Source organism: Chaetura pelagica, unplaced genomic scaffold (genome assembly GCF_000747805.2).
Source record: "Chaetura pelagica isolate M959 unplaced genomic scaffold, ChaPel_1.0 scaffold94, whole genome shotgun sequence".
NCBI lineage: Eukaryota > Metazoa > Chordata > Aves > Apodiformes > Apodidae > Chaetura > Chaetura pelagica.
In genome coordinates, this window is record NW_009952881.1 from 1,077,324 (window position 1) to 1,102,884 (window position 25,561).

A 25,561-nucleotide genomic window follows, 5' to 3' on the forward strand; every position below is an offset into this window, starting at 1 on the left:
GTTGAAAGGTAACAGTAGTTGTCCTCACATCCCTGATGAGGCTGCAGAGAAAGTTGACTCAAGCCTGGTAGAGCTTTCTCTTTCTCTCATGAACACAGCTTCAGCTTTTTTTGCCTTTCCCCCCCCCCCTCCCCTATTATCTATGTAGTTTTTGAGAGTCATGGGGTTTGAATAAATGTTCCATATTAGACATGAGAGAGATTATGTTTATAAAAGCTGCTTTTTCAAGTCTGTAAAAATGCAGCTGATACCACACCATCATTTGTGCTTGAATTGCATTTTCAAGCTTTTTATTTGCAGCCAGGAGAGGTATAAAAATTTCTGCAAAACAACGTGCCCAGAAGCTTGTTTGTTTTTCCAGACATATCAGTTGTGCTAGTATAATAAAAAATATTCTTTGGGAAAATGTGCTCTGTTTATGTTATCTTGGCATTTTTATAGGACTTCAGAAAATGGTGCTATGTGTAGTGATTGATGCATGTTATTCTCTGTGCACGTGTAAATTGCATTTATTATGTAAAATGGCCTTGTGGTTTCCTAAGTTGTATCTAGTGGGAATAGTCAATTACTTGACTGAACTCTTGGTGACCATATGCAGAAGTAATTAATAAGCATTCCCATCTTTTTGTGGACTGAGCCCTTATTCTGTAACCTGTGATTGTTTTGTTTTTTCCCCTCCTACTGTTTCATCTTCATTTGGAATGTTGTTACCATGTTTCACAAATAAACAACTCTTTTTTTTATCCCTTGACAAATAATGTTAGGCAATGTAAGACATCAGAGTGCTGTTAAAACAGTATTAAAACAATTGGGTTGTATGAACAAGAAACTAAACATTTCACTGAGATCAGATTTAGTTGTAAATTTAAGATACATTTAAGGTAGAAGAACAAGTTCCCTTTTTTTTTTTTTTTTTTTAATGTACCTTTAATAGTAACAATTTAGAACTATTTTCCTCATGGCTGAGATTTTGATTACAAACTTGTGATTAAACCAAATGAGACCAATTCCACATTTTTCCAAACCTGCAAAGCAAAATAAAATGAGAATAAATAGTATGTCATGGGCTAGAGGTATTAAATTTTACATTTTAATGTTTTCCAGTGCAGCTAGCACAGATAATGAATAGTTTTAAATCTTTTCTGTTTAGTTTAAGAAAAATATTAAATAAGGCTTCCTGTGAGGTCACTGTACACCTCCTTTGCTCTTAGAATGGTGTAGGTAGATAATAATTTAAGTCTTATTTGACATTAGTCATGCTGCTATGCTGGGGCTACCCATGTGTCTTCCTGCTTTCTAGTTGTCTTTTCCTCTCCCAAGGAAGGTGTGGCCAAATAAACTTTCACATAACTTACCATAGTACTGTATATCAAAAGAAATACAGCTTTTTATATTTATTTAAACGGTAGTAAAATATTACAGGAATGCATGCACATAATTTTATTCCTATATTCAGTAGCTGAAATAATGCGGTTTAAGATTCTGTCTCCGAGTCTTCCCTCCTGCTTTTCCCATAGTTGAGAGTGTAGCATGATAGAATTCTTTTTTACCAGGGGAAATCTCAACGTGATTTTTCATACTACTGTGTAGTGCAATGCAAGCTGATGTTGCTGATAATACAAGCGTGCATTGTACGTTTGACTGAAATTTTAAAAATCTATTTTTTGTCCCGAAGTCCAAGGTCACGGATCTCGTGCATTTTCAAGGAAATTCTTTTCATAGGCTAAAATCGTGTTTCACCTGCAGTCTGGGTCTTCATTAGCTGCTAGGAGGGATTTGCGGCATTGGCAATAAGTTCTGCTGGTTGCTGGCTGGCTGCCAAAGCAGGGCTGCTGGGGAAGGCAGCGGGTCTCTGCCTCTCGCCAGCCTGAGAGGCACTGTGTTTTCAAGAAGAATGCAGTGCAGGATTTGATGGCGAGTCAAAAGCAACGGGCTGTCCTTGCCTTACTGAAACAATTGCATTTTGTAGAACGTGATGTCATGAGGGTGTTGGCTTTTAGGAATTTCACTACTGAGGAAGCAGTTTGAAATGCAGACAGAATCTTGAAGACCTTCGAATGTGCTCTTGGTTTCTGTTTAGTTAGCTTTGAATGAATGTACAGATGGATACATACATACACGTTTCTTTTTGTAAGGAATGAGCATATGGAATATAGAAGCGATTTAAGTGGATACAATACCTGAAGGCAATGTCAAGTCAGTCTGGATTTTCAAACTCTGTTTCTCTACCGGGATATCCGTTCTACCAGGTGTCATGCAGGTATATCGGGTTTTAACTTTTATGTTTTAATCCACTTGCGTATAGAGCTGTAGTATGATACTTGTGTTAAAAGATTTTTGTTTCCATTTCTTTGTTCTCTGAAAAAAATGGTGAAATCAGGGAATTAAGAAGCTGAAAAACAGAGTTTTAGAATGCTTTGTGCCTGACTTCATAATTAGGTTTGCATTTATTTAAAGCAAGTATTTTTGATTTCTAAAAATACTGAATGTTTTGAGAGTTTTTCTAACTGGAAAAATAAAGTTGTAACCCTGGAGATTTTTTGGAGTTATGTATTCAGATTTTTCAGTCATTTATTAGGAAGCAGCTATCTACAGTGTTAAGAATTGGAAATTATATAGATTTCTAGAAATACAAATGATTAAAAGTATTTTCGTGCAGAATTGCATAAGTTAAATCAACAAAAGTACTTACTGTCATTATGCCTTTAAGACAATTTACAAAAATGTGCATGTGTAAAAAAGTGTTAAATTACAGCGTTGTGATAAAGCTTAATCATGCAAGCTTCTTACTGTTTTATCTTTTTGATTCAAAGTCCTTTTCTGTTAAAAATCCTTCCTTCTGAGGGTGCTGTATAACAGTTTTCTAGTGAATGGGTAGGATTCTAACCATGAAATTACTGTTCCTGCTGTAGTAGAAGACTGTAATATTGCATAATAATTACAGGGAATGTGTTACAATACTTTTGGCTGAAGGATCTCAGGTTTCTGGCACACCTTAATAAAGGAATGTAATCTCTGTTTATTGTGTCTAAACGTGAAGTCCCTGCCTCTCATGCTGCAACAGTAACAGGGGGAGGGGAAAATCAGGAGTATGAACAGGAGTCTTGTGCTATTACTCATCTTTCTATAAGACATTTGAAGAATAGGACAGGAGAATAAGTTAATAATTAACATGTTCATATCCAGAGAATGTACCTGACAAATAATCTTCACAAACTGCAGTATATACAGTGTTATGAGTTGGTTTTGTAAGGCTGCTGTGATAGTCATTTGTGACTAGAAACAAAAGTGGTTCTGCATAGTGTTCATTTAACCACTTTTCTGTGTGTTTCTTGAAATAAATTCCTGCACTTACTTGCATATTTGTATCTCTGTAACACTATCAGGCTATCCAGGCAAAGGTAGCAGCAGTAGTGTCTTACTGAAACCGGAGTTACCGTTTAGAGGTCAACCACAATGATTGCTCATTGCTTTTGTCCTTTGGCCTAAGTTTAGAGGTCTAGTAGTTTGTTTGTTTGTTTATTTATTTATTTATTGTGGCAATAGGCATGCATAAGCTAGAAATTGAAGATGACGGAAATTCAGTAAATGGCAGCTGATGTAAAATCCTTCTTTTCCCAAAAGTATGTTAGATTCTTGGTCAAAAGCACACCTTTTTAATCCTACTTCCTAAGACCAAAATGACCAGAGCCTGCCACCCAACTCCCTTGTTTCAACAGTGACCTTCTGAACAGATTGAAGGTCTTATGAGTAAGTTCCAAGTCTTCACCGTTCTCTTGTGAAAAAAGAGAGAGATTGAAGTTCCTGGTCTTCTGTATCCCTGTTGTTTAACTGCACTTTGTCTTTTAGTTCTCTGATCTCTTTCTTACATGTTTTTAAATAGTTATTCTGCAATTCAGTGAAGCCTGTGTTTAAAAATTTTCAGATAAGATAATTAGTTTCTGTGATATGCAGTTGAGATAATTAAATCCAATTCGATATATGTAGAATTGGGTGAACTGGCTTCCTTTCATCACTAAGTCATTCCAACTTTGAGACTGTTTTGGTACCTATAAAGAGATTTTCTTTACACAGTGTGCAACCACTGGTAACTTGACAGCTCCAGCTATGTAAGATTGTTACTTCTGCAGTCATTTTACACATCCTCAGTTCAGAATTTTCCTTCAGAATAGTAACATATGACTGTTTCTGACTGGGGAATAACAGCGGTTAGAGAGATAGGACTGAATTAGGGTTCTTTTTTTTTTTATTCCACTCTAGTTGTTGTATTCTGGTGAGTGAGCATTTTCCAATAAAGTAAATAGGCAGTGAGACTACTGTTTATCATAATTGGTTTGCAATTTCTATGGAGTGGGGAGGGCTAGTATGCATTATGTGAAGTTTTTATGTTGGCAGATACATTAATCAAGTGTGGCTTGCAAACTGGGATGGCATAAAAGTCTTGAACAGAGTTCTGGAAAAGCTTTGTCTCTAGGAGACATTGTCTTTTCTGTAGACAAAATTAGTTTTCTAGAGATCAGAATATCAATGGAATTGCATGGTGTTTGGAATGGATTGTTTTCTGTTGCACAGAAAGAGTAATAATTTTGGTGTGATATTTTGTGGAAATGTGGTCTGAGGTATTGGTGCTAAGCTGTTCTGGGGGAGCGTGCAGTCAGCGTTTTGTGCAGTTATGGTTTTCTAAAGCTTGCTCAGGACATCGTTTCTAACTTTATCTTGGAGGTGACCAAGATAGTCTCCAAGACTATGTCACTCAGGGTGGTACAATCTCTTGGTTGTCTGTGAATTACAGAGTTGCCTAAATCAGGAGTTTGTCTTTTTGAGTCATATTGTAACTCATTTTTGGTATCCATGCAATGCAGAATGAAAATTTCTTGGAAGCTTTTCCTTATTTAAACAAAATTTACAGATCAATAACATTTATGTTGAGATTGATAATTTTTTTGTTGTTTTTATTTTAATAGCACAACATAAGACATCGGGTCTAGATATTAGTTGTAGAAAATACCCCATATAATTGAAAAACACTTTCTCAAGTAATTTATTGTCTTTTTTCTTTTTGTTACAGACCTGGTATTTAATATAGAAATTCAAAGAAAATATTACCTTCTATGATTGCTGTACTGTAAGATAACAAGCAGCAAATGTAAAATTATTATTGGTGGCTGAACTGTAAATGGTAGCCAAAGAATGTAAGTAAACCTGCTATGTGCCATCTTACAGCTACTAGAGTGGCATTAACCAGTTACCTTGAGTTTTATCACCTGCCTAATGTTGTAATGTTAGTTTTCTTTCATATATCATGTCATGTAGAAGGAAGTCTGTTCAAAAGTCTTTGAAAATATGCTTATAGTGCTTTGATTTTCATAAGCTTAATCAGTAGAGATTAAGAAGAGCTCTCAAAGGCTGTGCTCATGTCTTTTTCCCAGTTACTCTGGTATGGCGAGAGATCTTTTTTGTAAGAAGATTTAGTATTTCTCTTTGCTTTAGGCTGCTAGAGGAGGAGATGACGGCCTTATGAGTTTTTCTTCGGCAAAGAGAAAAGGGAGAGATCTAGTTTTCTAGCCACCTTTGACAGGAGAAGCCAGAGCTTTCAGCTCTACTGGGATGTTAGCAGATTGTAGCCATTTTAGATAACTATCATGGTTTTTGTTTGCCTCAAAAATAACATTCAGAACCACTCTTGAGTAGGCGGACTTAGTTACATCTCTTTCCTCACATGGAAATGTGAGATAATACAAAACCCAAACCTGTCTCTGCTGTGGAGCAATGACTAGTGTTTCTGTAATGTATCTGGAGTTTTGCTGGTGGACTGTGATACTCTTCAGAAGATTTCCTTTAGAAAGGATCTACTTGTTTCTGATACCATTGCAATAGGGGTAAAGCCTTCCTTAGGCATGGGTGTTCTGCGTAGTTGAGAGATCTAAGAATTTTCAGTAGTTATATTCAAAATATCAAAACAGTTTTTAGGGTTTGTCGGAGCTGTCATAGTCCTTTGGCCCAACCACTATAAGAACATTCTGCAGCCCTTTTTAATACTGGAATTTCATTTTCTAGGGAGGTTGATGGAAACAATGTTCACAACAAAAGGCTTCTGATCAGATCAAGACTTCCTTGGAATCCTACTTTTTCTGATTGCTAAAAAAGGGGAGGAGAAAAGCTATCCAGTGGGGGAGAGTGAAAACTTGTAACTTTGTGAATTCACGATGGATCAATTGCATCTGTGCAGTTGACTCCAAATGCAGCTATGCAAATCCCATCCAGTTGCAGCAGAAGAGATTTTGTAGCATTAAGCTGCTGCTTTTCCTTTGAGGAGGGAGCCACTGCCCATTCAAATGCTGGTCTTTAATTAGCATCCATGTCTTAAATTAAAAAAAAATAATAATGCTGCTGTATTTCAGATAGAGGAATAAATCTTCATCACTCCTGTGTTGTAGGGAGTTAGGAGCCAGCAAATGCTTTTAAAGAAACAAAACAGGCACTTAGTTTTCTTTGTAGCATAGTCTGTCAAGTTTGTAGCATAATCTGTCAAGTTTAGTTAAACTAAAATCTTTGAGAAATAATGCAGTCTGGCAAATAGCAATCAAGAATAACAGTAACAATGAAGTTGCATGTTTGGTAGCATTAACTAAGTTCTGGGTAACTAATATTGCTGTTTGGAATGTTCAGCAGTATGCATGTGTATGACAGGGATTCACAGTTGCATTTTTTGTGGGGTAACTAAATGACTTGAGCAAAATTTCCAATTTTTTGTCCATTGTTTGTTCTCCTGTAGGGAGAAGAGGAGGAGAAAGGGCAGGCCCAGATTATTGTTAAAATATATGTGAGAATATAGTGTACCAAATTCCAGCTGTTCTTAGAAGCTTTATCCTCATAGAATTTGATTTTTATTATAGAATCATAGAATGCCAGGTTGGAAGGGACCTCAATGATTATCTGGTCCAACCTTTCTAGGTAGGAACACAGCTCAGGCTGAACAGACTCGGTTCTTTCAGCATTCCTCACATGGCAGGTTTCCCAGTCCTTTGGTCATCTTTATGGGCCTTCACTGGACCTTCGCAAGCCTTAGAGGCTTTTTTATAGAGTTCTATATATGTCTACAACAAAATGTAACTTTCATATTAGGAGAGGGAGATAAGTCTGCTTTTCAGATGGTTAATTCCTTTTTCAGGACTTGGCAAGAGCTAGTGAAGAAGCTGGTGATGCTATCCCTAGTTATCTCCTTTATGTCTAAAATAGAATGTATCAAACTCAGATTTAAGTAAGAGAGGGAACAATAAAAATCTGAAGAAGACAGTTTTATATATCTTATTTTCTGCCATGTGTGCAGGCTATTTTTGTATTAAAATGTTTTAAACCTTATATAATTGTTTTACAGGCAAATGTAAAGATTGCTTTTAAGCAAAAAAAGGGACCTCATAATTAGAATGTCAGCAGTTATTTGGGCTTGACAGAACAAATAGCACATTAAAAACCTTCACATAATAAAAAGTAACTCATTAAGCAAGACTGAACTTGAAAAAAGTTTTGCTTGCAGGGAATAAAATCTTAAGTACTGGCTGCTCTCTGAGAAGACATGGTAGGAACACTGTTAAAGATGAGGCAGGTTGCAAGATCACTGTCTAAGTTTTGTCCAGAAGATACAAGCACAAAATGGTGAAAGGTGTTGATTAAGGTGTGTACTGGTGTTGTGATTCCTGTGTAACTTTTTTCAGCTGCATCCTTGGAAAAGTGGAGCTGGGTAAGAAGGCTTTTCTTATAAAAGCCTCTGGTATGGGAGGTCTCTTTTATATGTCTTATTTCCTACCACTTGCTCCCCCTTTTTTCCTCGCTGTATGTTATTTATTTATTTATTCTTTAAAAAATCTCCCCTTTTTTTGTCATATTTGAACTGGAAATGAAAAGCCTGAGCTCTGTGTAGGTGGCCAGTAGATTGACACCGTCCCACATGTGGCTCCCTTGTGATCTGCAGGACCAGCTGTGGAACTGTGGGTGTCTTGATGCTGCCACAGTGTTAAACTGGACACCTGTGAAACTTTTGGCAATGGTATGTTTCTGGTGTCACCTATGTTGAGCTATATTGAGTATTGCCTTCTTTAGGCATGTGTGTCACTTCTGGCTTGCTTAACCCATGTTACCTTCTGGCTCTTCAGATCTCTTTCCACATTCATAGCGTGGCTTGGGTTGCTCTGGTAAGGATGTAATCAGATGCATGTGTGGCAGATTGCTACAACTGGTTATAAATCATTCTGTCAGAAAGAGGAAACTGAGGAAAAATGTGAGTATTATGATAATGTTCTCTATTAAGAGTCCTTAAAAGGAGACAAAATATACATGGCATATGATGCAAAGCAATACCTCTGATGTGGATTACTTGCTTTTGAAATTAATTCTGACTGAAACTTTGAATAGTTCTTTTTGTTTATTTTGTGGTATCTGGTATTTCAGGCTCTTATGCACAGAAGTGTAATTGTAGTTCTTCTAATGACATGGATATTTGGCCAGCAAAACCAGTTACAACAAGTTCTGTGTTACTATTTTCCTAACAGCTATTTTCTAACAAATTCTTCATTATAAAAAGGGAAAATATCTAGCATAACTAGAGATTCGGATGTAAAATCTTTTGTACTTTCTTTATGCTGAGGATTTCAGCATGAAAGGGCATTTTGTTTCTGTATTTTTGGAACATTGTGCATTTTTTCTGTTATTTTAGAGGAATTTGTGCATGTATGTGCTGCAAAACAAGATTGCTCTCTTGGTAGAAATATACATTAACTTGGTTTCCTGAATGATTATGATTTTTCAGAATCTGTTTTCTGATCAGTTCTTCTCTTCTTTCATTACCATTTCTGCCTTGCCAGTTGACTAATCTACTTAGGGAATTAAGTTAACGAATTGTCATGGTTCTGAGTTCAGTAGTGTCCTTCCCAAGATTTACATTGTGATTGCTTCTCTTCAAGCTGGAGCTGCCTGGATACCTCCTGGATCCTTTAGAAATCTTTACAGGGATATGTCTGGAGGTTTTCTGAGATTTGCTTGGTGTGTTTGGGGGGTTCAGGGTATCCAGTAAAATTGTACATCAAAGAACCATCCTGTAACACTGAGAATTTACACTCTTAATAGCTTGATTTTGAAATTAAATGTGGAAACTAACTGTGTCTTACAAATTGAGCCTAGAGAGAAATATTGTTCTTTCTAGTATACACAGAGGAAACATTGACTTGTAAAAAATAAATCCTGAACTTTTGATGGATGTTCCTAGAAATAGTCCTGTTTTATTCAACATTTAATTGATAATTGGAGAAATGTAAACTAGGAATTTGTTACAATTTGGTTTGGAGAAAATAAGTTGAAGCGCTGGCAGAAAACTGATACGGCATAAATTTGCAAGTCTTCTATATGCAAGTTCAAAACTTACTAAATCAGAAATGAGGGCATTGCAGAAGCTTGAGTTATATTTAAAACAATTAACTATAGGAAAATTAGAATCAATACAGTGATTTATGTTAAAATTTGAATAAGTGTCAGCTAATATTCTAACAAATTGTTAGATATAGATAGTATCTATTCAAATAAGGTGCAGATTATATTTAGTCTCATTTTTATGCTGTTATTTTTGTCAAGTGTATGATTTATGACATGGTTAATCCAGTTTCATGAGTTCTGCAATTCATTTGAAGGACACCTTCCTGCAGAAAATGAGGATAAATTTGAGCACTTAATAAACTGATAGTAATATATTCTGGTTTTAGTTGTGGGTTTTTTTTATTTTAAAAAAATAGACTACTTCTTTCTGCCATGCTGAGGAAAGCCATTTAATTTAAAGACACTTATCTGAAACAGTCAGTCCTGTTGACAAGTAAATGTCTCTGTACACTACTGAGATGACTGCAATGCAGGTAATGCTGGTGGTGCCAACCTTTTAAAAATCTACATCAGGCTTTCAGCCCGTATAAGGGGTTTCATTTACTTGTAACTTTAGGTAAGGAATAATCATCTGCTAAAGAAAAACAATTACTGTAGAGAGGATTGTAATGGCTGAGATTATGACCTCATGACCTCATGTGGGGAGGGTGCCAGGGCACTACATTAACTGTGCCACTTCCCTGACATGTCTGTCTTGGATACAACTTGTCGTAAGTGACAAATCAGATGGCATAGAGCGCTTTCTCAGAAATTAAGACCCGTGTAATTATCAGACATGATTGTACATTAGTCGCTTTCCTTGGAAACTCTTGGATGCTGTACTGTCAAGTTTGGATTGCTGTGAAATTACCTATGTTAGTTCTGTCTTACCTATGGCTACTGTGTTCTACTGAAGGGAAGCACTGCTGGGACAGGATCTCTGCTGTTTTCTTTTACTCTTCAAATTCCTACTGTGCCTGCAGTTTGCTGCCCTTTTCCCTAAAATGTTGAAGACCTGTCCTTTTCCACTTAGGATTTCTGTTAAGAGGCCTTGTCTCTCTGAAGGGTTATTTAACTTCTTAAAGCTCTGTAGCACTTTCCTTCCTCTTCCTTATTACCATGTAAGTAATCCACATTTTACCTACTGCTTTAACTGCATCATCCATTTAAAACATCCTTTTCTTGGCTCTCCTGTTCAACTGCATCAAGTTCAAGCTTGTCTGTCTTGCTTTAAGACGTGCCATCAGCTCTGTCCCTGCTCTGGTTTCTTGCTCGGTTACTCCCTCTGTTTAAGTCTATTCAGATGTGGCTGTAGTAAAAATGATTTGGTTTATGTCTGTCTGCTGTTGACTAGGTAAGACTTCTAGATCTGAAATATGTCCTAGTTTACAGAATTTGTGGAAGAGTAATTATTTGCTTGTTACTGTTCTGATAACGTAATTGTCTTTCTCAGCCTATTTTGGCTTTTACTGGTTTCCCTCCCCTCCTCGTGCCCTGTTTCAGGTAAAAGCTAGAGTGTTTCCCTCAATTTTTCTACAACCCTTCTCTCTTTTCCATTGCTCCAAAATTTTCCTGAAGGGAAGTGAAAGACAAACTTGGGCCATTACCCATAATTGTGGCGTGTGTTAATGGTGCCTTTTTCTTCTGTTGGTGTGATGAAGGAAGGTGGGTTCCAGGTGATGTCAGAGATCCAAAAACAGTTTTTACAAGAGTTTATCTGTTAGAAGTTGTTCACACTAATGAGAAGTCAGCATGTGTATATTGACAAGACAAGTGTATGTATATTGTTTTGCAGGTCAGCTGGATTTTAATTAGAATTAGTTTGAGGTGTGTCCACAATATTCTGTTGATTTAGCTCCAGCTACTGTGAGCAGTTCAGAGATGTCTGAAACACAGCAGCAAGTGTTGATACAGCTTTTGGATGGAGAAAGATGCAATCAAGTTTTTGTTCTGATTCTGCCTATTTGTGTGGAAACTTTGAAACTGGGTTTATTTTCTCCATGCATTGTGTTTCCATAGATGGATAAAATGCAGAATATTTAGTATGTGACCTGTGGCAACTTGCAATACTAAAATCTCAGTTAATAATTAAGAATTATTCTAATTGAGCAAAAGTGGCACCGGTCTATTAATGCCTACCAAGAGTCTTTTATGTTCTTTCCCTGGCAGAATGTTTTTATATTACGGATGTATTGCTACTGTCTGCTGGACCTGTCTTATGCTGAAAACATTAGGCAAATCTGAAGTGGATTTGCTAATGTAAACTTTTTTTATTACTGTGCACCATAGGCCTTCCTGTTACTCCATTGTGCTTTCTCTCTCTATTCTTTTCTGCCCACTCGCACCCTACTGGATCATGATTTGCTGTATTTCACATGCTGAAAACTCCTAAAGATAAGCACCTTATTTTTAAGCACAAGCTGTTCTAAAAACCTCAGTTGCTTAAATGTAGTAATTTTACATGTCTTATAACCTAAATGTTCTTAACAACTAAGCTGCAGAACGTTTGAACTTAGGAAGGTTGCATAGTCTACTTACTGCAGTGATTTGAAAGAAACTTCCTGTGAAGTTTACTAATATTAACCTATATTAACATTTTCTTCTAAAATATTCTTTCTAGATTCAGATTAAACTTGGATAGAGTATGGTTTATCAAAGCTCACAAGCATACTCCCATAGTCTCTGTTTTTTGCATTATGATTGTGGATTTTTAGAAGTTGGAAGCATTACAGATGTGCAGTAAGTTGCAGCATTTATTCTTTTCTGTTTCTATACTGGACACATTAGGAACTGCAAAAAGTGTTTTGGCTTAGGTTCTTTGAAGCAATGCTATTGCCTGGTTAGCTGTATTTAAGTAGTTGTATCCCAATACATGAATCCATTCTATGCTGTGTTATTTTTAAATTACTGCCTTTTCATTCTTGTTTTTCCAGTTGTGAATAGTCTCATGCTATTTGTTTTTCTTGACAGTCTATTCAGCTTCTCGTTGCATCATGTATGGCCTGTTAAGCCCAGCTTGAATACCAGCCAAAACTTTTTTTGTGAAGTGATTATTGTTAATCTGCAGATCATTGTTAAGTGCACTGATTTGGAAGTGAAGATCTGTAAGTGTTAGGACATGTGTCTTGGATCCAAGCTGTAAATGTTTATGTACTTATAGAAACCTGACAAAATATTGGCAACCTTCACTGGAGCCCAGCTGAAGGCACCATGTATTGTGCAAGCTTTTATGGTTGAAGTTTACAGAATCACAGGTAACTCAGATGGGTGAATTAGTTTTTTTAAAGAAAGTTTTGCTTTCTGGGTAGTGGAAAGAGCAACTGCTTTAGAACAAATTCATAAACTCATACGGCATGAATTGTCCCATATGAATCTGTGGAAACTAGTTTGAATGTAACAGTTGCTTTTACTGGGCCATTGTACTTCTGTCAGTGTTCTGGTACTTGACAATTTGTACCTTTGAAACTTGGAAGTCAGAGGTATGCAACCAACCAAGGTACTTGGTACTAAGGCCATCCTTTGGAGCTTAAAAACATCATAATTTGTTTCCAGTGAGCATTTGTTGCTTCCTGTCATCTGTTGATTTATTCTGGATTCAAAGTTGTCATGATAGGGCTCATGTCATGATGTGCTCATTTGCACGTGTTGCTGTGCTTCTGCACAGAGAAGTCTCATTCACAGGAGCTGAGGAAGTTTCCTTTGGTGATAAAGAAAGGGCAGAAAGTTGAAATAGGAGGTGCCTCTAGGACAGAGATGACTCTGCAAGTCTTCCTGTCAGACAACTGGAAAGCTGCTGCATGGACCTGCATCCTCAATCTCTCTGCCATCATCCTTTCCATCAGACTTGCTCTTCTGTTGCTCTTTGTAGATTGAATTTGTTGGGTTTTTTTTGTTGTTGCGGGGTTTTTTGTTTTACTTGGGTTTTCAATGAAATGGTAATGTTCGGTCTTATTTTTGTTACATGTAACAAAAAGTGTGTTACAAAGTACCAGTGCTCTGGCAGTATGCTTCAAAGAATGTTTACTGCCTTTTTGGATCACTGAGTTTTGGTGCTGGTGTATTAAATGGGAATCTAACTTGATGGCAGATGTTAAGTGCAGTCACTGAGTAATCTCTAGGAACTCTCCTACTGAGAGTATCTCCAGATTAATTCCTTGAGGATGTCTTTTGTTGTTTGATCAGTGAAGAGCAAAAGATTTTGAACTATGATTTATTATGAATGTAGAACCAGAAGAACTTTTACATAAGAAGCAACATTTGAGGCAAATAATTTTGTAAATAAGTGGTAAGTATTAGAAGGACTAATAAGTAAACAACACAACTTAAAACGTAAAGGGTTTTTTTGCCACTTTGAAAGAGGTGGTTATAATTTTAAATTGGAACTTGCTTTTCCTAAAATGATGAAACATGCTGAAGTTTTGCACCCTTTAAAATCTAGTATTTATATTTTTGTCCTAATATGCTACTTGCCTTGTATAACATGGATCCTGGCGTTTGTGAATTTGGAAGTTCTTTAGTTTTGAGATCTTTCAGAAAAACGAGGTGATGATTGAAATGATGTAATCAGCCCTTGGGCTAGAGGTCGATAGTCTGATTAATATGATTAATATTACCAGTATCTGTAAGCTATTGTTTCTGAGTCACTGCTCCTTCCTACTAGTAAAACCAGTGTTTCTCTTTCTGACTCAACAGAAGTAAAATGCTTCTGTGCATAACACAAATTGCGACATAGATAGGATTTGATGTATTGTCAAATAAGAGGACTTTATAATTCAACAGGTACACTTGGAGTTACTTACTAGGTCCTTTTTGTAGTTTATTATTATGAGAGCATGTTAATAGTTGATAGTGGCTTCCATCACTTCATAATTTTATCAATAAGCTTTAAAATATAAAGACTCCAAGATAAAAGTGTTATAGAGCACAAATGTAATTAGATACAGTTAATAGATGAGGAATGTTTCCCAGAAGAGGGGAAAACCAAAGATTGCAGTAAGGGAATCATTCTTATCCCTTTTATGTATTATGCAGACAGTAAATGATTACGGTCCAAGACAAAGTGCTAAATATAGCCAGCAAAATGTTTAGAATGATTTAAGCTCATACTTAGGTACTTGGTAGGATAAAGTTTCATTCCTTTATTTTAGATGTGACTTTCAGGGATGATTTTTAGGTTCAGTTAATTAAAAGCTATAGTAAATCTCCATGGAGCTAAGATCACTTCTTTTTCACCTGACTTGTAGTACTGATTAAGCTTTAAATAGTGTAGGAACAAATTTTAAAACCAAAAGGAAAAGACAACTAGGAGATATAAGTTTGCAGTGTGTATAAGTCTCGATATTTTTATTACCATTTTAAAGCCTATGCCTAAAGACATGACTCTAAAATTACCACTACAACGTAGATTGTTCATGTTGTATTCTGGTATCTGTTTAAATTTTGCTGCACTAGACAATCTTAACCATTGTGATGTAAAATCCATTGCATTTTAGCAGGTAAGGTATACTTATGTGTATGCATATCTGTGTATTTCTTCCTAAGAAGCACAGCTATGAGTGATCAACTATAAGACCATTAGATAGTTCTGCCATTTCTTTAAAAGGCTTGAATTTCTGAGGTGATACTGGCAATTGATAGCACTTAAGGCTTTTATTTTAAGAATTGATTATATTAATATTTCATAAAAACCTGTATTCCAGCACAGTATGTTAGTGTTTTATGATCTTTACCAAACCTTTCTGTGTTCAAAATATTGATGTAAATAATTCTATTAGTCCCCCTGAGTAATTTCCCTGTAAGAAGTTTGATTTAAATCACTGCTGGTGATAAAGCCTCTACAAGTTTTATCATGAACTTCTACACTGTGATGGTGTAAAGAAAGTAAATTCAGGTTGTTAATGCTGTAGATTTTTATTGAGTTGTTAATTGAATATATATGCCAGACTTATTTATTTTTGTGCTGACTTAAAACTCTGCCTGTAGAACTTGCTAAACTGTATGAATAAACCTGCTGTTGTGAAATGGTTCATTTTGAGAAGGCAATCAGTGCTCAGGGTTACTTGGTCATGATTTTGGAACAATATGCTGAAATAAAGGGCTTTGACTCCTTTCCACTTCTTGCCCTTGCAGTTACAAGTAATTAAATAATAACTCTTCATAGGAGGACACTCCTTTTGTAGAAAAATGTGTGCATTTTCTGAGAACAGTCAACTCTACTTTTTGTCATTTGTTACTTGATTGAGTGCCTTAAAGAATGGTGCATGACAATAGAAATTATGCCCTTGACTTAGAAAAAAGTAACAAATGGAACCATTCAGCTGTGTCGGAAATCAAATACTGAGATTTTTTTTTATGTGCTTTATCTTGCAGCAGTGGACTATTTAACATGTGCTGTTATTTATTTATTTATTTATTTATTCCCCCATCTGTGTTCTTTCAATTACTTAGCAGTGGTTTAGATCACTTCCTGTGAAAAAGTTCTTAGGATGTTATCTCCAGATAGATTTGAGGCTTCTGCTATACTTGTGAAGTACTTCGCTTCAGTGTTGCAGTTGGGGTATATTTGATCAGGCTCACTAAGTATTTGTGCTGTTGGGGAGATTAAGGTTCAGACTTGAATTCTGCAAATGCTCTATTTCAGGCTTCTTCCCAACATTTTGAGTTTCCTGTCATCTCTTTTACTTTCAAGAGATTAATAATTCCTTCACAATTCTCCATGTAACACTGCCTTCTCTTTGACATGAAGATCTTGTTAATCAATGAAAACTTAGTCTTTCTTAGTGTATTGAACATGTGTTTTTATGCTGGCCATTGATCTTGAACCTTTTCAGTATTGATGCTTTCCAGGTGTCCTTTGAGTATTTGTTTTAGAACTTTTTCACCAGAAGTGCTTTTCTAGGTTGAATCTCTATTTTCCTATTCAGGATATCCTCTAATATAAGCATGAGTAACTTTCCTTTGTTCCTTTGTGCTTTTCTTCTATTGCATTGTTTTGGTCTTCATATTGCAGTTCATAATTTATTCTGTATGAATTTATTTGCATAATCTAAATGTACATATGTTCTTAATATAAAAAGCAAATTTATTTGTATTTTTATTTTTTTTTTTTGTCTGGGCAATCTAACTGCATTTCCAACAGATTCATATCCCTTATTTGTGTATTATAAAATTTCTAAGCAAAGTGATTACTCTGAAACCTGTATAGATACTAGTTTTTCTACCATTTTGCATTTTTAGCTTAATTTCTGTATTCTTCCATCATATGCAAGAATATGTTTTTACCATGTCCTGATAGGACCTGTCATGGTGGATTTAGGCCACGAAGTAATTTTTTTTTCCTTTGGTCCCTGACCTAACCTGATGTTCCAAATGTACTTGGAATATTATCATCTCACCATAGGCTATTCTATATGAACAGCTACAGATAATGGCAAATTTTGAAATTATCAAGCAATATCCATTTGCCAAATTGTTAGAGAGAAACATTGCTATGTGGTTATACAAAGTAACTCCTACAGCTTGTGTTTTGTGATTACCTCTTAAGTGCTCCTCTTTTCATTCCCTTGTGTATTTTTACCAGTGAACTGAAAATATGTTCAAATTTCCAGGATTTCTTGTGCTCACTGTGACTAATGAGAAGCCTTGTCAAATTAGGGTTTCATGTTTAAGAATCTGCAGGGTTCAAAATATGATGACTTTTATTTTATTTATTTTATTTTATTTTATTTTTTTCAAAACAGTAACTAATATATTATTTTTGAAAAGCCCACAACAGCACTTAGAATTGTCTTTATTCTTCCCCAAGACTAAAATCTTGCATGCTATTGGGAACAGTAGGAAAAGACATGAGATGCCTTGGCCCCAGCTTCATCTCCAGTGTCTCACAGTTAACTAGTCTGTGGTGATACTGACACAGACAAGTCAGTCCCTGGTAAACATTTGAGATTTCCTACTGAGATGACTTAGAAAACTTACTCTGCCTTGATATGAAAAGGATCCTGCCAGCTATCCTAGAATTTCTTTTCACTAAAATGTTTGGTAAATAGCAAATGTGAAATCAAAATAGGGGGGATTTATAAAGAGGAGGATGTTTGAGGGCAAAAAATAGAATAATCTTAAAATCTTACATTGGTATTTTTACTTTTTTAGAAAGTAGAATTTTGTTTTGCTCAAACTGTCAGCAGAATGAATGGCAGCAATTAAAATTCCTGTTGTCTTCTCTAAGTGTGAAAAGGTTTTTGTTGTTGTCATGGTGACAGTTGAGTGACAGCTTTAAAGTGAGTAATTGCTACTGAGAGCTCCATTATGAACATTTACTATGTTTCAGAAAGGATTTCAGGGTGAAATAGGATTTCTTTACTGGGATTTCACAACATTTTTTTTTTAATCTGATGTTTTCGTACAAGGAAGTAGTGTCTAGGTGACTTTGTTTTGGAAGGTTCTTCTTAAGAGCCATGTGATATATCACTGCTAATTGCTTTTTTTTGGCCTGCTCTGATGAGAAGGGCCAAACTCACATGAAATTTTGAATTTATGGAATAAGAAATCCATAAGATCATTACAGTGTGTTAACCTGGCTGCCTGAGTTCATGCACTTCTTTCCACTGGTAAACATGAATACATTTATAGTAGCTTACTGATTAGATCAGGTTCCTCCTGATACTAAGCTGAACTGAAGGTTTCACTTGGATTTTAATGGCTTCATTCTTTATAGTGCTGCTTTGAGACCTTTATTCTAAAAAGTATTGTAATTGATTATCTGAGCACATTATAATCAAAACCTACATGGTGTTCTTAAACATGTGCAAAAGATCAACTTTGAATTTTAAGCATTTTAATCTTTGGGAAATATGCCTAATGTGACATTCCTAGAGCCTTCAAACGAAGGCCTCAAGTATGCACATGCATGCACATGTTTTACATATGTCTGTAGATATATGATAAATAAAAAGTACGAGTAAATGTATTGGTAAACATACATTTGTTTGTTTAGTTTATTTTTGTCCTTAGCAAAAAGCAACAGCAGAAAGCAATAATTTTCATTTTTGGTTTTGGATGCAAAGTAGTTCAAGAAACCCCATTAGCTTTACTTTCTGTCACTGGGACAACTGGAGATCTGAAAGATGACTGTGTCTGTGGAGAAAAAAAACAACTCTTGAGAGTATGCCATGAAATCTTCTGCATAACTGAATTTGACCAAATTTGGTGAGATTTTTCTCAGAGGTGATAAAGTATCTTAGATCTGAACTGTCATTCTATGCTTGGTAAACTCTGACAGGTTTCAGTTTCATTTGCCAAGGAGCAAGGTTCAAATGGTTTTTCTGTTTGTTTCTCACTCATAACTTTATGAGCTCAGTAGTTTACAACATACTCTATCATGGCAAACATTGTTTAAAAATGAGGTTGAATACATTGAGATCACGGAAGTATTTTTTTCATTTTAAATACTGTTTTCTCTATGTTTTATAAGTAGACTTAACCTTTCTAAGATCACCTCTCTATGTTTTAACTCATCCCATGAGTACTGATTCCTAAGATGTCTTTTTACAGGAAGGTTCAAAAGAATCTTTAGCAGACTGAAAAAAGGAGACCAGCTGCTTAGTGTCCATTGATCTCAGTTCTGCAAACACTGACAAATGTGAGTTGTCCCATTTGAAGTGTTTGTAAAGTAATCATGCCTTTAATAATTTTTTATATTATCATAGGTAAATGACAACTCAGTTTTTTCAGGTTTAATTTGTAGTGATCTGTTTGTCTAGTAATTAATTTAAATAATTTCTGTGCTGTAATACAGACTTCAAAGTGATACCATTGATAGGTCTCAGCTGTGCAAAGGGTATTGCACTGTGTTCTATAAGTCTTGCTGTTCCTTGAAACTTATGGCTTCTGTCACTGCCTAAATTTCCCTTCATGATGAAGGTAATACACTTTCTATTAATTTAATTCTGTTAATTAAATAATAATAACAACTTTCTGGTTAATAGTTTAAATATTTTTTGTTTAGTTAGTTATTTTTTTAAACCATATTTGTTTTATTTTCTTACTTGCAAAATTGCTTCTGGTACTACTGTAATAGTACCCACTATAATTAGTTTACATTAAGAGAGTTTTTGTTTAGTTGGATGGTTTTTTAAACCATATTTGTTTTATTTTCTTACTTGCAAAATTGCTTCTGGTACTACTGTAATAGTACCCACTATAATTAGTTTACATTAAGAGAGTTTTTCAATGTGGTGAGTAATTTATAGGCATTTTTATTCAAATTCAGGCTCTCCTCTCCCTCTGCTCTTCCAGACCACATTTGGAATATTGTGTCCAGTACTGGGCTCCCCAGTTCAAGAAAGACAGCAATGTGCCCTTGTGGCTAGGAAGGCCAATGGCATCCTGGGGTGCATTAGAAAGGGTGTGGTTAGTCGGTCAAGAGAGGTTCTCCTCCCCCTCTATTCTGCATTGGTGAGGCCACATCTGGAGTATTGTGTCCAGTTCTGGGCCCCTCAGTTCAAAAAGGACAGGGAACTGCTCGAGAGAGTCCAGCGCAGAGCTACGAAGATGATTAGGGGAGTGGAACATCTCCCTTATGAGGAAAGGCTGAGGGAGCTGGGTCTCTTTAGCTTGGAGAAAAGGAGACTGAGGGGTGACCTCATCAATGTTTACAAATATGTAAGGGGTGAGTGTCAGGGGGATGGAGTTAGGCTTTTCTCAGTGATGACCAGTGATAGGACAAGGGGTAATGGGTGTAAATTGGAGCATAGGAGGTTCAAGGTGAATATCCGAAAAAAATTTTTTACTGTAAGAGTGACAGAGCACTGGAACAGGCTGCCCAGGGAGGTTGTGGAGTCTCCTTCACTGGAGACATTCAAAACCCACCTGGATGAGTTCCTGTGTGATGTACTCTAGGTGATCCTGCTCTGGCAGGGGGGTTGGACTAGATGATCTTTCGAGGTCCCTTCCAACCCCTAAGATTCTATGATTCTATGATTCTATGAAAGACAGGGAATTACTAGAGCTATGAGGATGCTTAAGGGACTGGAACACAAGTGTTATGAGGAAAGGCTGAGATACCTGGGGCTGTTTGGTCTAGAGAAGACAGAGGGGATCTTATTAATATGTATAAATATCTGAAGGGTGGGTGTCAAGAAGGAGGGGCCAATCTCTCTTCAGTGGTGCTTTTTGTTAGGATGAGGGGAAATCGACACAAACTAGAACACAGGAAGTTCCACCTCAACATGACAAAAAACTTCTTTACTAGAAGTGACAGAGCAGTGGAACAGGCTGCCCAGAGAGGTTGTGGAGTCTCCTTCTCTGGAGACTTTCAAGACCCATTTGGATGCATTTCCATGTGACCTGCCTTGGGTGGTCCTTCTCTGGCAGAGGGGTTGGACTTGATGATTGCCAGAGGTCTCTCCCAACCTTTACTATCTGATGATTCTAATATACGGAATACTGGTTCAGAAAATAAAAGATTCTAGTCTTGTCTTGGATATACAGAAGAAGAGAATGCACACAATTTTGTCATTTAAAGAAAAATACAAATATTTCAAAACAAAGTTTCTTTTAATATGGTGAATATATGCAATATGAAGCCAAACTGTTTTGTGATCCTGTTAGCAAATGATACAATCTTTGCCTTTTGTGTAAAATAACCATATTTTTACTTTGGATAGTGCTAATAAGGGCCTATAACCCAACTTACTTCCTCAGTCCTTTGTAGGAGGTTGTTGTCTTGCCAGTTACAATAATGTGATTAGACATTTAACTACAAAGTATTAGATGGACAAAAGTGCAAGCCAAGAAAAACTGGTTTCTTAAAAGTTATACCTTAATCTGTACTTTGCTGCCTGTGTTGTAGTAATTCTTAATTCACGACAAGAAAGCATTACCTACTATAATTCAGGTTTTTGAGGATGTTTAAATTACATGGGTTTAGGTGTAATTGATTTTATTAATGCTTTTTAGATGTATTAGCTGTTTTAAATTGTTCTTGGAAACTTCACAGTGGAAATACTGAGATGCTCTAGTAGAGTTTTCTCTTTGGTAATTCTGATCTTTCCGTAACAAGGAAATGTTTGTGAAGTAAAAAAGTTCAATATCTAACATGATATTCTTGATAGAGATGAAGAAAACAGAGTAAGGAACAAAAAACATTCCAGAGCAGTTACTCTCTAACTCAAGAACTTGGATTCTGTTTCTCTCTGTTCATTTTGGCGCCAGCTTGTTGCAGATGCCTAATTGTTTTTCAGGAATGAAGAGTGTGGAAAGTTAGTGGAAAAGATTCTTAAGAAAGGTAGAGATGGATGCAACTTGAACTTCAGCTGTTGTATTTTTTTTTTTTTTAAACTAAAATATATCTCTCTGTAGTCTGTCTGCTTCTAATTAAGGATTTCTATAGTGACTGCAGTGATGTGACTGGGTAGTTGGACTAAAAGTAGTGTAGAGTGAAAATCCTGCTCGGAGGTGAATAGTTTAGAGAGGCTGGGTGTTGGAGAGCCTAGAGCAATACATGCAAAGCATTGTTCTAATATTTGGAGATAGGAGTGTCTGCAACTTTTCTTTTACAAATAATACTGTAAACACAAGCTCTTGAGAAAATTTAAGAAAAGCTTTCTAAAAGCCTATTATATTACAGGGGTTGCAGAAGAAGTGATGACATGAGGCTAAATTGAGAGTCCTGTTTTAATTATTTCCTGAGAAATCTGCTAATTGATACCATTGAGATTTAATTTGTAGAAACAACTGCTGCTGCTAATGCCCCACACTCAGCATTCCGAATATCTGCATTTTAAAAAGTCTGCTCCATTTGGAATCTTGTAGGTCAGTTAATACTTAATTTTTGATTCTTGGATTTATGAATATATAGCAATCCGGATTTTAAAAAGTTGTTTAATTATATATTAATATCACATATATAGCTGTAATATGTTTATAATATGGATATACCTTAGTTATTATGTGAAGAGGAGAACATGATATTTCTTTGGAGAGCTGGAATTACCTGTATTTCCAGCCCTAGGGAACAACTGGGATTTCAAGGAAAAGGAAAGAACATCTTGCTTGTAAAGGATTAGGAAGCAAGAAATATCCCTTTAGTGCTTATGTGACTTTTTTACTTGCTGGAATTTGGTGTGCTTAATGGTAAGTCCTGTGAGAAGTTGGTGACCTGGGCTGTGTGTATTGCAATACCACTTGCCTATTGAAGAACATAACATTTCTTGCTAGTCTGGTCCCTCACGTAGTGGTTTTAGGTAGTAGTTGGCTTCTGAGCTCTAGTTATAATTTTCCTGTAATAGAACCAGATCTCTCATCAACTTTTTTCTTCCTTAATGAAGATTGCATAGAATTAATTTTGTCATGAGCATTTGGCGTTTTGCAGCCCTGTAGAAGTATTTACCTTGTCTTCTTGCATGTACTGCTCCTTATTGCTTCTGTATCCTCACTCTTACTTCTTAGCTCAACTGTTCCCACTGCAATATAGCATAACATGAAGATAAGATTTAAAATATCTGTCTGCCTTGAAAATGTTATGAGAATAATTATGGAACACGTAGTTTATGAACTATACACAATGCTTAGATAGTTTCAGCAAATTCAAGAAATCTTGAGCAACCTCAAATAGAATTGTCAAGGTTTTTTCTTTTGTTTCCTCCAAGGACTGTTCAATCTAAAATGCAGGAAGGTGGACTCACAGTTAATTAACTTCAAAATACCTGACTAAGCTCTGCTGTCCAGTAGCTCTGCTGTAGCAGCATGATAGTTAGGGTCAAATACTTATTAAATATAAGGTTATATTCAGTTTCTTTATGGAAATAGGAATTATTGGTTGAGTTTTTGTTGTAGTGGGGTTTTTTTGTTGTTGTTTTTTTTTTTTGTTTTTTTCTTGTCCTTCTCATTAGGGTGTGCTGACTAATCAGAAACATTACTGTTGGAAGTTCAAATAATTACACTGTATGTTTTGTTTAGGTCATAGTAGTTAAAATAAAAGTATTTAGACCTTTTGATTTCTGTGTCTAAAATATTATTTCCAATTAGAACTCTAGTAGGCTTTTTCTTCCCACAGTAACTCTCAATTCTCATTTTCTAATGTATTGACAGAATAGCTTTTGTGTCTATTTCCTATTTCTCATGCAAATGAGATTTGCTTTCATTTCAATAAGAAATTTTTGAGACTGAAAGGAGGTATAATAGGTATGTAAGGTATGTAGGACTGGACATTTCAAGGTGCCAGAAAGTTTGAGCTGCTTTTTCTAAAAGTCTTAAGAATACTGTGTCTTACTCTGCAACCTGTTCATGTCAAAGGAATGTAGAATATGCACATGGTATTTGTAGAATTTGTGAGCTGTGTGAGAATAGTTAATTTCAGAGGTATTGAAACTTAAGTTCATGGTGTGTAACATGCAACTCCCAGCATGCTGGATATAAAACAAAGTGCATCATACCAGATAAGAGTAATTAATTTATTAGATTTTTCATAGAAGCCACGTTGTTATTCAGAAACAGGGTGTTTTCACACCTTTTAATCTGCTTTGACCTAAGTTTGCATTACAATGTACTTATGTCTTTCTAGTGTTGTTTTTTGAGATGAATAAATGTTACCATTCATAACTTCTGGAATTTAATCTGTTGTATTAACATCACTGATTTAGATTCTTAGATTGTTTTCAAATAACAGCAATAAGATAACAGTATGTGATTGCACAAAACCAGACATATTCTGAAGCAGGTCAAGCTGAATTGGATGTTTCAGTGCAGTTATTTTTAAGTTGTACCTGGGTGAATGAAGTTGAGGGCAACTAGGAAATAAGTAATTGAGAAGAAAGATTTTAAATAAGAAGTATAGGAAAGTTAATCTTGGAGTAAATTTAGTTTTAGATACATATTTGGAGATGCAAGTTTTCAGATGGCATTGGTTGGTTCAGTTTTAAAGAACTGCACTGGCAATTCAATCTTGTCAAAATATTTTGCTAAACTTGCTTTCTGGTTATTGTAATGATTTAGGCTTTATTATATTTATACAGAATTGTATCCTGTTTTACAGTATGTTTTCTGATAGCTGTGAAAAAGGACACTAGTGAAAAACCTTCTTTGCACATCCATACACTTAGTACTTGAAGTGAAAAGAATAACTGATGTAGACAAAATGTTGTCTGCAGAATAAAGATGGTGTTCTGTTGGATATAAATACCATAAAGAATAAACTTCCATGCATTGGAGGGGATTTTCTATAAATGTATAAACATTTAAACTTGAAAGGCAGCAGCCTATCTTGTTTAGCTAAACTGAGAAATTCCAGTCTGTTCTCACCTCCCAGGTTTGCTGGAGTTCTTCAGGAACATCAGGATAGTCCTTTCTGCTCTTGAAAAACAATGATTGGTTTTGCTTGTATTTACTGCAATAACACTATGAAAACTGCAAATGAGGTAAAGACTCTGTAAATTGGTAGTCACCTCTTACCTCTTTTGAAAGTCTTAAATATTAATAAAATGTTGTTTTTATAAGGTAGGATTACTGGGCAAGGTCATAAAAGAAATCTGCTTCATAGTGAAGGTCTGAATCCTGATCTCCCAAATCTCAATGTAGCTGTGCCAAAACTATTAACTTTGTTTATCTGTTAATGATGCAGAAACACTGCACTTCAGGTTTTACAAATTTAGCCACTTCTTTATTTTTCTTGTAGGAGAACCCCATTTCTCTGTAAAGACATATTTCCAAGTTCTGATCCAGTATCTGAAATAACTGAAAAACCATCACTCAACAAATTCAAATTGTTTCAACTTTATTACAAGACTGATTAGCTTGGAAGCAGAATCACTTCATGAGTCAGTGATTACTTATTTGGCAAAAATTAGTTACTCCAAAGTCTTATTCTTTGCTGTGCTACCTACAGGTTGTTTTTTTTAAATAGTGTAGTTGCAATGTCTAGTAAGTTGCATTTTAGGAGTAAGCGTCATTTGTTGGTCACTTAATTAGAATTAAGTAAGTATGGGCAACAAAACATTCAGAGTAATGATTAATGACCTTGATCAGTTCCAGTAGCTGATTGGGAAAAATTAAGTAGAAATTAATCTGAAATGAAGTTTTGATATACAGAACAAAAGTCCTCAAGAAGAAATAATAAAATGGCTTGTTCAGTTACTTACTGTTCTCTTAGAGGAGCTATTTC

General features: G+C 35.6%; 1 protein-coding gene across 1 annotated transcript in view; it reads left to right on the top strand.

Moving 5' to 3' along the window:
• The first annotated feature begins 2,189 nt into the window (after positions 1-2,189).
• PLEKHA7 (pleckstrin homology domain containing, family A member 7) overlaps positions 2,190-25,561 on the top strand; it is a 93,629-nt gene continuing 70,257 nt past the window's right edge. The window contains exon 1 of the mRNA XM_009995397.1: positions 2,190-2,260. Within this exon, the coding sequence (XP_009993699.1) occupies positions 2,190-2,260 (71 nt within the window). The remainder of the gene's footprint in view (positions 2,261-25,561) is intronic.